The sequence below is a fragment of the Eucalyptus grandis genome, chromosome 3 (assembly GCF_016545825.1).
Source record: "Eucalyptus grandis isolate ANBG69807.140 chromosome 3, ASM1654582v1, whole genome shotgun sequence".
Lineage (NCBI taxonomy): Eukaryota > Viridiplantae > Streptophyta > Magnoliopsida > Myrtales > Myrtaceae > Eucalyptus > Eucalyptus grandis.
This window is the reverse complement of record NC_052614.1, coordinates 71,119,217-71,136,595: the sequence shown is the minus strand read 5'-3', so window position 1 is coordinate 71,136,595 and position 17,379 is coordinate 71,119,217. Positions and strand designations below refer to the sequence as shown.

The 17,379-nt window shown below is 39.2% G+C and overlaps 1 protein-coding gene across 1 annotated transcript; it reads right to left on the bottom strand.

Moving 5' to 3' along the window:
• Positions 1–8,890: 8,890 nt before the first annotated feature.
• Positions 8,891–16,899, bottom strand: LOC104438394 (uncharacterized protein slr1919). Its single transcript, XM_010051542.3, has 14 exons — positions 16,688–16,899; positions 15,793–15,919; positions 15,441–15,687; positions 15,078–15,119; positions 14,897–14,968; positions 14,643–14,778; positions 14,366–14,523; positions 12,684–12,768; positions 11,953–12,152; positions 11,608–11,769; positions 11,180–11,332; positions 10,069–10,329; positions 9,262–9,540; positions 8,891–9,163 (listed from the first exon to the last, which is right to left on the bottom strand). The coding sequence occupies exons 1-14, from the start codon at positions 16,746–16,748 to the stop codon at positions 8,927–8,929; spliced, it is 2,220 nt and encodes a 739-aa protein (XP_010049844.2). The 5' UTR covers positions 16,749–16,899; the 3' UTR covers positions 8,891–8,926.
• Between the last annotated feature and the right edge of the window lie 480 nt (positions 16,900–17,379).

The following is a 17,379-nucleotide window of genomic DNA, read 5'->3' as shown; positions in this document are numbered from 1 at the left end:
GTAGATAAAGCAATTGTGCTTTGTCTCTTACTCATCCAACTAATTGTTCCGTTGAATAAGGAAACAACGTATCTACCTATTTTATTCCCAAAACGCCTTAGTTTTAAGGCTTGTTGTCCTTTTGAGCTTTTAATGCCTTGTAACATAGCTCAAGGTCAGATGTACTACTAAGATAACAAAGTACCCACTTTGCTATCACCTAATGCTCTTTTCCCGAATTGGACATATATTCACTCAATACTCCCAATGCTTGGACAATATCTTGATGAGTACATACTATGCATACATCTAGCTCCTAATTGCGCTGGCATATGAGACTATCGTCATCCCTTCAACTTCTTTTTAATATTTAGGACACTAAAGCGCTAACAACTAGGAATTTGTGGACATGGAAATATTCACTGGTTAACAATTTACCATGTTGAACTTCTTCAACACACTTTCAACATTTTCAACATATTTCTTCTGACTTAGCCACAACTTCTCATTCTCACACTCCCTTTTGCATGCACAAGATAAAGTTTGTTGGACCTAGATCTTTCATTTCAAATTGTTTTGCTAATAGTTCTTTCACAATGCTAATCATTCCTAAACTATTTCAACTAGTAATATATCATCAACATATAAGGTTAAAATAATAAAGTTATCATCTAACATTTTCATGTAAACACAATGATCAACATCACAATGAACAAAGCCAAGCTTCAAGACATATGAATCAAACTTCTAATATCACATTGTTGGAGATTGTTTCAAACCATAAAAAGACTTGTTTAATTTGCAAACAAACTCTTCTTTTCCTTTGACCACAAACCCTTCAAGTTGTTTCGTGCAAATATCATCCTCCAAGTCACTATGGAGAACTGTTGTCTTCACATCGAGCTGCTTTACTTCTAGATTGTATGTAGCTGCTATAGATAAAAGAGAAAAAAATCTTACTATGATCAACTCCCTTTGTCTATGAGCTTTGCATCGTTCTATCTCTCTATCTGCTGGTTTCTTCTTGAACACCCACTTACAACTGATTGCCTTTCGATTTGCAAGTAGTTTTATCAGACTATGCATTTTGTTTTCTAGTGAGTCCATCTAATCTTTCTTGGCTTTCTCCCCCTGTTTGACATTCTTCTTACTTCTTGCTTCCTTGACAATACTTGGATCATCACTTGCAACAGTCGGAGCACATTTTTTATTACCAACAAATGGGGTATACCTCTCAACTTCTCAATTGTGTGGACATTCTTAAATTTTGATAAGAAAAAAAGGTATCAATTTCATGACTTTGTTCAAGGTCAGAATGAACCGTCATAAACCGTTGTGAATAATCGTAAATAAAAAGATTTCAAATTTATCATCTTGGGCGTCCGTTTTGTAGTGGCACAGGGATGTTCGAAGTTTTCCGGACGTGGGTAACCAAGCGAAACTTTGGCTTTGATTAACTGAAGGATACATGATGGGATGCATCGCATGCAATAATATTTGATCATGAGTACTCTGCGATGTGTTCTTCTGGTCTGGGTTTATCTCATGCAAAAACAAATCTTTTCACGCCATTCCTCAAACAAACAAGTAACGTTGCCTTGGAATGAGGATCAAGCGGCGTGCACTTTGAAGTCTCCTCCTTTATTGGCCTAAGATCATATTGAATGCTCAAGCACAACTTTGTTCGGTTACAAACGAGGATATCGTCAAGAATGAAATTATCGTGTGCGAAGCAGAAGCATATTTGGCAGTTTCATAAGCCTAGCCCACGGTTCTCATGATGTTGCTCGAAAGAACTTGATAGTTCTCGTGCCATTACAAATTCTGAGGTGATAATGAATTCTCAAATTAAACAAATCAGCCACTAAATGCGCTTCCGTTATTCATAGAGGGGTCACAGATTTCATGACATATAGAGAATCCAGAGTTACAGTCTTGTAAGGATGGCTCGTGAGTATGAAAATGCATCAAGACTTGAGTACTCTCTCAAACCAATCCTTGAAGATGAAGACGAAGGCTAGGCCTTGTTCTCCTTTCCTCTCTGTCCTCACCATTGCTTTGGTGGTATTCTCATGTGGGTATCTAATCAACATCAACCATTTCTTTCTGGGAACTTTCCTTGCGCTTTTGCTTACTACTATGTTTAAGCACATCAATGAACCAATGCTCTTTTTGTCAAGTGATTTCATCCTTTGTAAACAAAAATTGCAGGGGTGTGGGTAGGGGAGGCACAGAAATGTGAGTACCCCTACATTCGTGTCCCGAACTGCTCGAAGCTGACGTGTGTGGAAACTTGCATCGAGAAGTATGGGCAAAGCATTAACGGAGGATGCGTTGACACAAACAGTTGTTGCTGCCATATTATAGGGGCTCCATCTTGATTTATGTTACCATTGCCCCATATGTAGTCCTCTCGATGACTCAAATAATAACTTTCTTATGTTTGAGTATTCTTTCCTAAACTAATTAACTTAAGAACTTTGCACTTTTCGTTTTAAAGTTGTTAATACCTTAAAAAGGAAAAATCTCAAATAAGTATCCAAAGTGCCATCTTTTTTCTCAAAAGAAAACTTGAAGTTGAGTCTCTCTTGAAGAATGACCCAAAGCAGTCATTTAGTCTCAAAAAAGGACTTGACTTGCCAGCGGGTGACCAGATGCACCTCCGATGCATATTCCAATGGCCGGATCAAAGTATTTTCGTCAAAAAAAAATTATTTTTTCATTTTCGGTTGTCCTTTGGGGGGGTGTCAATGGTTGTCCCATTCATCATCTTCTTCATCCCCTGTTTATCTTCTTCTTGCCCTGATCAAGAACACCAAACTTGGGGAAGGGCCAGCAAGGGCTCAATGCCCATCACCAGCAGTAGGAGAGGTTTGTCAAGCACTCGCTGGCTGTAGGCGAGGGCTTGCAGACCGACTGGCAAGGGTGGCCTTAGCCGTGATTGGTGAGGGTCGTCCAAATCGAGGCTCTACAGGGAGGTGCTCGAGGGCAAAGGGGTAGTTGGAGAAGCTGTTGATTCGGGAGCGGTGGTGGGTGAAAGGGACGAAGAAGGTGACATGGGCTGTCCCAATTGTAATCCTAGTAGAAGACGAGGTTATTGTGGCCGAGGCCACCCTCCCCAGTGAGAGTCAGCCTACAAGCCCTCACTCATTGCCAACGATGGGCGTCCCTCACTGGCCCCAAGCGTTGCTTACCTTTGTCGGCCCTTATCAGCAGCTGGCACTCGCCAGCCCTTCCCAAGTCCGATGTTCTTTGATCTAGGCTAGAAGAAGATGAAGAAGGGACAAAGACGATGATGAACATGACAACTATTGACAAAAAAAAAAAACAAAACAAAACAAAACAAAACAAAGAATAGGATAATCGAAAATGAAAAAAGAATTTTTTTGGATGAAAATACCCCAGATTAAGCCATCGGAATATGCACTGGATATGCATATGTTCACTGGCTGGTAAGTCAGGTACTTTTTTGATACTAAATGATCACTTTGGGTTCTTATTTGCGACAGACTCCACTTCATGTTCTCTTTTGAGAAAATGAGGGTGCTTTGGATTTTTATTTGAGATTTTCTCCCCAAATAATTAACTCCATGGGCCACTGCTAAGCGAGAAGGCCCGCCTGCTTATAATTAGCCCACGAGTTCGCAGAAGTTCAAATATGACAACAGCTGCAGTTGCTGACGATTCGGTATCAACGACAATTCGGAAGTAAGGCTACGTTTGGTCGTCCGGATAATAATCAGGATAGGATAGGATAAAGTAGGATATTAAATCATTTGGATAATAAAGGCGGACATATCTAATCCTATCAAGTGTTTGGTGCACTTCAGGATAAGATGAAAAAATAAATATGATATTCATTTAAATTATAAAATTAAAAATAGAAAATTCAATTAATTAAAGGCCATGGAAAAACCCTAGATCTAGGAGTTGTGGCCACCATTGAAAACGGCAAGTGATATCTTCTCTTTTTGTTAAGTTCTTCCTTTCCTTAAAAAAAAAAAAAAATCTTATCCAATCCGGGCTTATCCCACCCCTCCCCGGATTTTTTATCCGGCGTTTTATCCGGATATATCTAGGTTTGTCCGATTTGGTGGAAATTCCCAAACATCAGATAGGATAACAAATTATCCTATCCGGACTCAAATTCAAACTACCAAACGCAGCCTAAGAGGATAAGAAAGAGGCAAGTTACCGAGGTGTTTGGTGTCAACAAGATACAATCACCTCGTAGATAATGCGATACCATTACTGAAGGAGATGCCGAATGTTCCAGAGATAATTTGATTTCAAAAGGGTAACAACACTCGCTCTATCTGGCTATAAGTAGCCGAAGAGAAGTTGTTGTAAGGGAGGCGAAAAACAATGGAAACAACGCACTTGTTATTTTTGAGTTCTTTGAATTTGTTTTTATTTTCAAATAGCTACTGTCGTTAGAACTCGTCACTTTTTTTCCTGAGTCGACACAGAACTCAATGCACAAAGAAGCCGAAGAGACAAACTTGGTGAAAGATATTTGACCATTCTGAGCAAAACACAACCTAATCATGATGAGTTTCCTTAGTTTCAAACAAATGCATTTTATTTTTAACTGCAACTATGTCCTTAACTATTCAAACTTCTCTTCCTTTGGCTGAATGGTCAAATACAGTGGAAACGTAATGTTTGCGTCATCTATCTCTCAGATAGAAAATTCGAAAGCCTTGAAGAGCAAGGCAGAAAGTACGCATACCATCTTGGCAGTTTTTTTTTATTTTTTATTTTTCTGTTCATGATAAGCACTGACTAGAAAATTAGGGATCGACCTTGATCCTTATACGAAAAAATATCAGTTAAATTGCATTCTGGGCAAAACACAGTTCTAATCATGATGAGTTTTCTTAGTTTCAAATAAATGCATACTATTTTTAAGTGCAACTCTGTCCTTAAGCTATTCAACCTTCTCTTCCTTTGGCTGGATGGTCAAATACAGTGAAAACGTAATGCCTGCGTCATCTACCTCTTAGATAGAAAATTCGAAAGCCTTGGAGAGCAAGGCAGAAAGTATGCAGACCATCTTGGTAGTTTTTCCTATTATTCTAACCATGATAAGCACTGACCAGAGAATTAGGGATTGACCGTGATCCTTATACGAAATTTTTTTTAGTTAAATTGCATTCTGGGCAAAACACAGTCCTAATCATGATGAGAATCATGATGAGTTTCCTTAGTTTCAAAAAAATGCATACTATTTTTAAGTGCAACTCTATACTTAAGCTATTCAAACTTCCTTTGGATGGATGGTCAAATACAGTGGAAATGTAGTGCCTGCGTCATCTAACTCTTAACACAGAAAATTCGAAAGCCTTGGAGAGCAAGGAAGAAAGTATGCAGACCATCTTGGCAGTTTTTCCTTTTATTCTAATCATGATAAGCACCGACTAGAAAATTATGGATCAACCTGATCCTTACACGAAAAAAATTAGTTAAATTACATATTTTTAGGAGCATTAATTGCATTTGGCATATAAATCGAACCGGCGGCAGGTAGATTTAGGTAGATGGACTTGAGAAAATAGTTTTGAGCTTATTGAAATAATTAGACTGATGCAGGTATTGTTTTGAGCTCAATTAGCACATTTGGGTCCACGAAATGGGATTAAGTGAACTAAGTCCACAACAGAAAATTACATCGTGCTCAATTTAGAAATTAATGTTACTGAAATCAGAAGAATATTTCAATAATGGGCAAAATTTTAATATTTCCGGCGGCTGATTCTCCTTTCCGCAGGAAAGAAAAGAAATGAAGGTGATAAAAGGACACATATTTAAGGAAAGAAAAATATGCGGTTGGGTTATATGTGGCCCGAACGCATAAGGTCGAGAGGGAGGTTTAATTTTTGTGCTGAAGCCCAATCTTCTCATAAATACAAATATGCGGATCATAATCATTCTGCTCTCAAAATCAATTTTTAGTCATAAATAGATTATTCTATACATATTGCTTGGACGAGTGTCTGAGCAAAAATACACATTTAATAACAATACAAAATTTATGCTTCCAAAATAAAAATTCATTTGATAAAGACAAAATTTCTCCCTTCCGGGCTGGCGGCAGGTGGGGATGAGTGGGTAGCCAACTAATAGCAAGGGCAAACAATGAGAACAATTTATATTTCTTATTTTTATTACAAAATATAGAAAAGTAAAAAAAAAATATTACTTTTCATTTTTATTTCAATTTTTTTTTTTGGACTAATTTGTTCGAAATATAGAAAAATAAAAGTACGTTATGAAATGGATTTCTGATCTAAACTTATTTTCAAAAATGGTTATGATAAGCGCCGTAAAAGAAAGGGAATGAGACGTCCCAGAAGAGCCAGGCCAGAGAATTCCCAACACGGCCAACAATTGAGAATAGAGGGAGAAGAGGACCAATCTTCTGTTGATCTTTTAGACTCTCATCCACTGCCATGCCCAAAATGGGTCGAGACTAGAGAGAGAAAGCGAGAGCGGTCGTCTTCTCCTCAGTCCACTACTGGTACTGTCGTGCTGTTGCTGCGCCGGAGTCGATCCCGCACCTTGCCACCGTCTTCCCCACACGGCCAACAATTTTTGTTCTTTTATTTTTTTTATTTCTCAGAATAGAAAAATAATAATAAATCATTTGGCAACGTTAGTTAATTTTTTTTTTAATTTCTCGAAATAGAAAAGGGTCAAGGAATAGATTTGGAATAGAAACAATAAATAAATAAAGTAGTTTCTTGTTCTCGAGAACAATTTCTAGAATAAGTCATTTATTTTCTTTTCTTCTTCTTCCTCTTCTAACCGGTCATTGGAGCCTCATTGCCCGCCAATGTCCGCCGCATTCACCAATCGTTGATCGTTGTTGCCACTAACTAGAGGAGGAAAAAAAGAGGGGAAAAAAAGAAAAGACAAATGTAAAAAAACAAAAATTATTAAAAAATTAAAAGAAATTCTACGGCATAAAAAAAAATGTAGGTTATATCAAACTCATTCATGTTCTTTTTATTCTGGGAAGATAAATTTTGTATAGTCATCAAACGTATTGTTTTATTCAGAAACTATTTCAAGGAATAGAAAAAAAAACAATTTCTAAAAGGAAATTCTTTTTCGGAACAGAATTGACACCAAATGCATCCGAAATGACTGGAAACAAATTTCATCAATGAAGAAAACAGCGATGATAAAGAAAGAAATTGTAATTATTATTGGTTAGAAAAGCCTCTGAGTCAGTTCTAACCATGACCAGCCCTCACTAAAAACAAATGCTCACTATTCTAAGGACAGCTCTGTCCCTAAGCAAACTTCCCTTTGGCTGGATGGTCAAATATTTCATCCTCGCATATCTTGCAGGTGTTTCAAATCTTTTTTTTTTTTTTTTTTTGGCTCCATATATTTTAGTGGTTTGTCTCGAAAGCCTTGAGAGCAAGGCAGAAAGTATGCAGGACCATCTCGGCAACTTTTTCTATTATTCTGACCATGATAAGCACTGATTTCAGCATTATAAAGAGGCTCAGACTCCAAGCTCAAGGAAAATCACTCAACTTTCTTCTTCCCATTGCAGAGAAGGCACCCCCCCCGGGTCTTTCTATTTCTATTCCTTGCTGAAACTCTGCAAGCATTGAGTTGCCAAGGGCGGTCTTGCTTTCTGCACATTACTTCTTCACTCTTCGCATTTTAGTACGCTTTTTTTTTCTTATTCATATAAAAGGAGGAGGACAATGACGACAGACCTTTTGTTCGCTCGTCGTTCGTAACGGCATGATTGCCTTGCCGATGAAACATCATTATATGTATCCGAGTCTTCCCTCTCTCTCTTCTCTCTTCCGAAATCTGCTTTTATAGCATTCATCTGAAAGGAAGAGGATGATGACGACAAATCTTTTGTTCGCTCGTCGTTCGTAATGGCATGATTGCCTTGCCGACAAAACAACATTATATGTATCCGAGTCCTCCCTCTCTCTTTCTGAAATCTGCTTCTATATTATACGTATCTCATCTATATGAAAGGAGGAGGACAATGACGACAGATCTTTCGTTTGCCCGTCGTTCGTAATGGCATGATTACCTTGCTGACAAAACATCATTATATGTATCCGAGTCCTCCCTCCCTCTCTCTTCTCTCTTCTGAAATCTGCTTCTATACTATACGTATCTCATTCATATGAAAGGAGAAGAACGACGACGACAAATCTTTTGTTCACTCGATGTTCATAATGGCGTGATTGCCTTGCCGACGAAACATCATCATCTGTATCCGAATCCTCTCATTCTTCTCTCTTTTGAAAGTTGCATTACATGCATATTATTCATATGAAAGAAGGATCATTCTTCTTTCTTTTGAAATTTGCATTATATGCATATTTTTCATATGAAAGGAGGATGATGATGACAAATCTTTTGTTCGCTCATCGTTCGTAACGGCGTGATTGCCTTGCCAATGAAACATCATTATATGTATCCGAGTGACTCTCTGTTCTCTCTTCCGAAATCTGCTTCTATATTCTCCTGTTTGAACTTGGCTAAGTTTTGCCTTTTCTTTGTTTTTTCTTTTTAGGAAGAGCTTGAACTTGCCTCAGTGGCAGCACGGCCTATCCCCTGCCGCAGCCAATCTAGTTCAGTTCTCATTACTAGTTTGGGCTTGCGGTAATAACGGGAATTACTTACAATTGCCCTTTCTGCTATTGCATTTGAAACAACTCCTCACAGAACACAGGAAACCAGGCATATGCAGAGACACGTTTAGCTGTTTGCTGCATGAAAATGTGGCCTAGACAACCAATTAGAGGTTTCTTTCAGGTAATTTATCTACTTTAGTCATTGTATGGAAGTAGACCAATGTGGTCCAAGGTCAATAGTTCAGCACAGGAATTAGCTGAATGTCGACTAGTGAGGGAACGAAAAGAACTGGCAGGGAAGAAGCTTTGCTTCATCAATCTACATCTCAACGAGGGTTGTCAATCAATTTATGAATCAGCCAAGATATACAAATCCAGTAAGTCTCCGGTGCTTTATGACTCAGATGAACAAATAATGTAGATAGGATGTCTAAAATAAATGTACGAAACTCTGGCTTCAATACCATTCGAAGAAACATGGCCGACCACACTTCTGGGGCCATATTCACTGCTTGACCGAGAGATCGGAATCCAAGAGCTACCCTTGCTAGCGTAGCCTGAGCCTGCAAATACATATATCACGAATTAGTAAACCCCTTCTCATGAAGATCATACTCGTTCTCTTTGTCCCAAACACAGATTTTTTTTTTCTTTTACAAACCTCCGAGTCTGAATATTGTACAGCTTCGACCTTCTCATAAGACAATGAGCAACCTCCTACTTGATTCAGTAGAAAGGTATCTGCTGCTTTAATTATGTCCCGAAGGAGGAAAATGCGCACCCTCAGACCCTTTTCAGAGAGGATAAATAGCCAAAGATCCTCAGTAGCAGCAACAACAGCACGCATGTCAAAAGATTTCCAGCCCAGAGGGTTTGAGGTTTCTTCAAGGCTCTTGGAGTCCTCCACGTACTCAGATGCCTGTTCAGATATTGCTACAATCTGAAACAAGAGAAAGAGGTCATTCATATTTCGAAAGGTTGGACAGTAATTAGCAATTTATGCAAGCGAGGATTCATAAAAGCAATGACATGAGATGATAGAATCAAGGAGTAATAACTGGCCCAAACAGCTTCAAGAATATCTTGTACATGACAGAGACCATGCAGCATATTATGTCAAAAACTAAATCCGATTCACCAGATTCAGCCATAGATGATATTTCAAATTCCAAATCGATTGTAAATTTGCAAATAGAGGCGCATTTATAAAATAGGCAAATAATGCAACAATTTGCTTCTCACTGTAATAACTCAGAGAATAAGCAACAGCAACCCGGCTAGCATGTAGGTCCAAGGATTCATGTTCCATTAAAAGATATATCAAGTGATACAAATACCATAGAAAAATCTCACATTCAGATCCAACTGGAGAAAAAGTATACATTTCCAACAGTATGTAATCATGTCCTCTATTAAAAATAGATTGATCTCGCAAGGTAAAAGAAAGGGACAAGGCAAAATGGCCCACCAGTCGCTCCAACCGATTCCACCTTATAGATCCATCATTCCGAATGACAAGTTGCCGCAAAATTCTTCTCATATCAGGATTGGGGTCTGCCAGAAGCCTCCCAATAACAAAAGGGTAAGCACTCTCAACAACTTTAAAATCAGGGTCTAGAAGTTTTGCAGTCCCTTCTAGCGATCCTAGGGCTCTTAACACCAAGGCATAGTCTGGTGGGAGTGAAAAGTTAAATTCATACATGACATCATACAGCTGATTCATTATTCCCTGCCATCCAAAACAGCAACAGTAATTCACAGTTTAGTTTCATCCATATTATACAGCAAAATTCCACAACATCTACGCAATAGATAAAATCCAAAGGGATCGATCAGCAGCTTCAACAAATTTGACTCACGTCCCAATCAGAAACTACACTTGACAGTAAACATATACAATTGCATCTTTCATGACTTCTTCTCATTTCATAAAACACAAAAATGCGCTTGACATACTTGCTCCTACACCCACAGAAGCACGCACGAGCTTTATGCTCCACTTCTTGACACACAGAGGGTTTCAATATGAACAGGAAAAGCATCGATCAAATTTTGGTTGAGACATGGTGATCATCAAAGAATCGCCCAATTATCAAGTGTATGAACTACCAGGAGCAAATTACATCAGATACTTAGTGGCGCTCATCAATTGTGTGCAATCTATCAGTGCACTATGTTCTGTTCAGAGGAAAACAAGATATTCCTTGCTCACCACTAGACACATGTTTACAAAACTCATGCACAGGTATGCTTTCCATTTCATATCTTAGGAAAATACTGTTTTGTTGCATTTGGTAATGACTGTTTTGCTGCATTTGGTCCTATCCTGCTCTAGGAATATTTTAGTGATAGGATTTTATAGAAATAAGATGAACCAATTTGGTCAAGTACCTGTAACAAGCTCCTGTAATTTCTTTCATTGCAGTATTTCTGAGCAAGTTTATGAATAAAAAACCTAGATGCTTTCTCCCAGATGCATAAACAGATCAGATGACTTGGCTATTTGAAGTGAAAATATTCATCTGCAAAAATGGCTGAACTTGTAAAAAGGAAGGTTTGTAGGGGCTTATAAAGTAAACCTGAAAATCTTGAGATAGTCTGCTACCCTCACCACCAAAGGATGCTTTTAGTGCATCTGCAACTGCTTGTACATCAACCCCTTCAGGAATGAATCCCAAAGAAAGAAAGTCATTTGCTAGACCCAAAGAGTCACGATTAACGAAGTGCACAAGCTGAAAAGGAGAGAAACTGATCAAAAAGTTGAATCAGCATAGTACATATGACAACACTAAGGTAAAATGATGCAGGATGGTCACAACTGCTACATGGGAAATTTGTTTAAAATGGAATTACCATATTCCGGGGGCATTGTGTATATTGGAGTCTAGGCTGACAAATCTTTCTGACACTTTCGAAATAATATAAACTTGCATTACCTTGATATGTAACCAGCAAATATGAAAAGAGCAAATGCTAAATTGCAACTGCAGTAAGGCAATGCTCGTACCACTTGAATTAGTCCAACACGATAATGGCGAGGAATGTCTCCCATCATGCCAAAATCAAAATAGGCGAGAGAACCAGTGGAAGTTGCAACAAGGTTCCCTGGATGCGGGTCAGCATGGAAAAATCCAGCTTCAAGCAATTGTCTTAATGAGCAGTATAATCCCTACAAAGCACAATACAAATTAGGTAACTTTCAGGACACATTCAATGAGCTCAAGTGAAAAATTTGGCATTGTCTTTCCATCCTATGTGAATAACAACAACATCTAGATGATAGCAGCAAATAGACTTGCAGAAAAAGTCAGACTATGGCTTCATAAAAAATGACAAGGGATTCTTTTTCCACCTGATCAATGAGTTTCCTTCTGTTCAAAGAAGCTTCCTTCAGGCTAGCTTCATCTGTGAGTTTAATTCCATCTATCCATTCCATTGTCAGAACAGCTTTGCGAGTAAAATCCCAATATATTTTTGGAACCTTGACCAAGTTAGTATTTTTGTATTTGGAATCCCTCAGTGCAGCATTTGATTGCATGTTCTTGTCATCAACTATCATGAAAATGTTTTAATCAGTGCACCAACAGAAGATTGTCCATAGCTACAACACCATTCCACATCAGATACATGCACATAACCATCCATTATCACAGACACAGAGAGAGAGAGAGAGAGAGAGAGAGAGAGAGAGAGAGAGAGAGATGTGGAATTTTTCTCGATGGAAAGTTGTATTCATTTTGCAAAAGCCCCAGCTGTTGGGCGAAGGCTACTGCAAAGAATGTTTCCAATATTGATATTGCACACTTGAGAAATAAATATCCAGAATATGAAAGAATGACCCTATTGTAATAGTCAGATTAGTACTATTTTTTATAAGACACAATACAACACTATAGAAGAATAACATCATGCGACTATAAACAATGAAGTTATTGAAAGATCCAAACATAATCATCCTGAAATGAGCCATGACTGAACTACGGACATGCATGTATCAGAAAATATTCTGGGGATGCGTCAAAGTACATATCCTACAGCTCCAGGAAATTTCTTGCATACTGAATATATGATATATAAACTCACATGGGACAGAACCATAGAGAGAAGCAAAGCGTTCTGCATTTTTTCCCTCCAGAACATAGTCAATTTCGTCAAACATGTGTCTAACCTGTCAATAAGTAGAGAATATATCACGTCCTTGATAAAATATAATGCGAACTGGAATCCATAGGTAGAGAAAAACATGTGCAAAATAGTGCATGCTTCCAAATTTGAATTTGACATCAGTATTTTGGACACTGTAACATGGCCAAGCCACCAATAAAAATTAAACCATATGAGCTGCAAAAGAACCTCACCAGAATAGTAGGCTATAATGCCTTAAGTATGATGCTCTTGCACTCAGAATACATGATGATAAAAGTAAAAGTTGCAATACTTCTAGAAATGCTGCATAAGATATAAACATAGGCTTGGACTGCCTCTGTAGATACTGAAGAGGCTTCTGATCCTACAAATTGAGAACTCAGTTTGGTTTCATTAAGTCGAATTCAAATGCTTCCCCCATTAGGCACCACCGTGACAGTTACCCGGTTGTGATGGGGCAGCGGTACAAACATGACCCGATGAATTAGTTGGGAGCTCCATGAAGCCTGGAGAGTTAAGAAAAGAAAGTGTGTTCTCCAAGATTACCTATGCCATTTTCAATCAGTATAAGCGAATCTTGGAGCATTGATAATTGCCCCAAAGTAGTTGATGCATAATATTTCCCCAAGTCTGAATCTCTCATAAGGATGACCCAAAAGAAGGCACAGAGTATCCCACCAAGCAGGAAACACCCACATCCACCATGTAAAAGCTTACATATATCCTTATCTCCATGTCTTACCTCGAATGCTATGAGAAATGCTTATCTTTTCAAGTCATGGTGTTGTGTTAATTAGAATTGGCACTGAACAAATGAACCGCAAAAGAAGAAGAAGAAGAAGAAGAAGAAGAAGATTTACCCCCGGAATGTCTGAAACAGTTAATGCAATAGCAAGTGCACTCATGAGGAATCATAGATGTATAACTCAGCCCAAATAAGCCAATATCATAAATTTCATATAATATAACCTTCACTAGTGTGTCAAGGGGAAAAGGATTAGCATTCATCAGCATAGTCAAACAGTAAGATTTCCAACTTCAGACATTGACACGAAATTACTAAGAAGATAATGAAGATGCTCAACTACAAGCACTCTTAGAAATTTAATAATTGTTTCATAGAAAAGTTTTGAGTCTGTCCAAGGAGAAGACGCACCCTACTGGGTTCACACCTGTCCATGTAGAAAGAAACTGCTCGATGAATATATTTACCCCTTCTTAGAAGTTCTACTTGGTGTAGACGAGCTACACCCACCAAACCTCAAAATTAATATATGCCCGCCCACTGACCATTGGCACAGAACCTCCTCCTCCCTTCCTCCCCCGGAAAACCGCACGGTGCGCCCACGCGCACACAGGGCAGGGGTTCCCAATGAACACTAATAGCAATAGCTAAGAAGTTTGTCCTGGACACTAGATAAAAGAACAGAGCACGTTTCAGAGTCAAACAACTGATGGGAAGATCCAGAAAGTCAGATGATTGCATTGCTGCAGAGTTCAATTGTGCTTTTCCAGACTAACCTTGAAACTTACATCCAGCATTAGTATGTCTAGTAAAGAAACAGAAACTAGCAAGAAAGTCAGAAGGCATTTTCAGACGTTTGCATGAAAATGCTCACCATTTCATTGACTGCTACTAAAAGATCTTTGCGTGCCTTTGCAAACCTCTTCAACTGACCACCAATCATATTGAATAGAAGAGCATCAAGAGTCAATGAAAGCATCATTCCAGGCCTTTGTACTTTAACAGCAACCAGCTCTCCAGATAGAAGGTGAGCTGCAGGACTTGGCACAACAAAAAGAGACGGAAATGTTAAAGTTCAGGTCCAAGAAAGATCACCAAGCAACAGATAAGCAGATAAATAATCCTTCCACTCATAGAATAGATTCTTTGACCTTTGTACACCTGCCCTAAAGATGCTGCTGCAATTGGCTGTGGACTGATGTCAGAAAAAATCTTTGAAATAGGTGCTCCCAACTGGGTCTCAATAGATTTATAAGCAACAGAAGTTGAAAATGGTGGTATTTGATCCTAGCACAAGAGAAAATTTCAGCTGTAGTATGATCAGTTTCCAATGAATCATCAAAATTGGGAACAGCTTCCTCAGTTAACAATTTGAAAAAAAATTATGGGAAAAAAAAATACTTACCTGTAACTTAGCCAGCTCCTGACAATATATTTTGGGCAAAATATCTGGTCTCGTGCTCAGAGCTTGACCAAGCTGTACAATGTTAAATGTAAGACTTCAGCCAATCACATGTCACGAAATTTTGACTTGTGAAAACTAATTCTACCCAGACAAGTACAGAGTTTGGGTGGAAAAGACTTGCCTTGACATAAAATGGACCCAAGCGTATAAGAGTTTCACGAAACTGCAGGAATCACATATAATTTCCATAAAAATCAGATACAATTAGGAAGAGAGTGAAGAACTTCAGATATCACTGTTATTATCATATAGATCCAAAGCTTCATATATTATTACCATGTAAAAACCCCAGCTCATGAAAAGTGAAGTTACTTTAAGCATGATGGCGTCAGAGTAACAAACATGCAGAAATCTAGTCCACATCAGCCCAAATAAAGCTTATTAGATTTTAAATTCAATGTGAAAAGGCCATATGAATAACAAAAATGCCCAGTTCACCATATCGTAGGGCCTAAGCATGGGTATTAAGTGATGATGACAATACCTTAATGGCTCGTTTCTTCGTGTCTTGGACAAAAAACTGCCAAATGGTTAACCGCAACACATGGAATGAAATAATTGCTGCTCTGTACAATGCTAAAAAGGGACCGAAGTGATAAACTGTAGAGAAGTTTCTGGAGCTATACATTCCAAGAGCAAGGCCAAATTCACTTTCTAATGATTCCTTCCTCAATTTTGCATACTCAGCAGATGGCCCTTCACCATGCACGCTGGTAAATCCTGCAGAGGACCTTCACACACATCATCGTGATAGGTGTGAGCAATACGTTTTAGAGGGCATATATGATCATTATCGATTTAAAAGCCTAAATGCTAAAGATAAACATTCCACTCACGAATATTGCCGTGAGAACAACGGCAGAAAACAGATTTCTTGTCTTGTTGAAATTCCAATGTCCTTTGTGCTACCAATCATAATAAGGTTTCCCACTGGGCTCTCAGTCCCATTGCAACGGCACAAACCTGCTAGGCAATTGCCAATTTCAAAATGCAAGGGAATAATGTAATTTCCACGGAGGATGAGACGATTGCTACAAGCAGTAATATCCATACATACCAAAAATCAACTTCACTAAAAGCACCGGAATATTTGCACTTCCTCCAAGACAATAGCATGCGGAACACTACCCGCGATAATACAGTCGTCATAACGCAAATCCCATGAAACGAAACCATTTCATGATCTCAATCCCATTAGAATGAAGAACTCCACAGCAAACGCCAGCCCTAAAAGACACGACTTTCTCAAGTAACATTCGGTAAGGGGCGAAGGGCGCACTGGAATATCCATAACTACTTATTGTCTAACCGCAAACAAGCGAAACATGGATTCTCTACCGAGCACTGAGTCCGTTCAAACTATCAACATCCCCGCACTGACGGAATTGGGAGGAAAAAGCGAGCGACGTCGCTATAAGATCGCATAAGCAAACTAAGCGAAGTAATTCAAGGACGATCGTACTACATTTCACGAATACACCCACGTCTTTCGACAAACGAAACGCCCCCTAGTCATCAGAACCCACAAGACAACAGCGTACGAACGTGATCAAACCGCTCTACGGCGCAACACATAACTGCAAATAACCGTTCCGAGGGACAAGCAGGTCAGCTAAAACCCACGAAACTCCCCATCCCGAACGTCCACCGCCGGCACGTGAAGGGTGAATAATCAAGCACTAATCTAAGAAGCATCGGAGACGCGGATGGAGCGGAGAGCAGGGAGATTACCCCCGGAGAGAAGTGCGGCATTGCGGCGGCGGCGGGAGGCGCGGGCGAAGACGGAGCTCATGAGGCTGAGGCCGGGTGAGAAGCCATTGGGAGTGAGTTTCGCGAGTCCGTTGCGTGCGCAGCACTTGTTCGATGAATTGCCGCAGTGAAGATGAACGTGCGAAGCGGCCCCCGCTTTGTAGACTAGACAGAGAGAGAGAGAGAGAGAGAGAGAGAGAGAGAGATCTGATTGAGAGTGAGAAAACTGCCACGTCTCACGATCTCCAGTCCACCTGGCGCCTCGCGGGGTGACCGAGCCGAGCCGCCTTCTCTCGCCGGCGTCGTTTTGGTCGGTGCGCAAGAAAGAAATTTTGCGTTTTTTCCTTCTCGATAATTGATGAAGAGTTTCAGGATGAATGGGGTGGGAAAGATATTTTCCATCAACCGAAAAAAGTCTTCATGTAGCCAAGGCTACTCTCGAGTATATCCAATGCTAAAATCTATTCAAACTTCCATTTATAGGCGGTCAAGACTATATTTTGAATATCAAAAAAACGTTTCCATAAATAATATTTTTATGAGCCATCACTTCGTATATCCAACTTTAGTAAATTCCACGCCTAATTCGATTAAGCACTCACTTCATCAAGATTAGTTCTTGCACCACAACATTCAAAGGCAAAGAAACAAGATAAAAAAGCCATCGGAGGGTC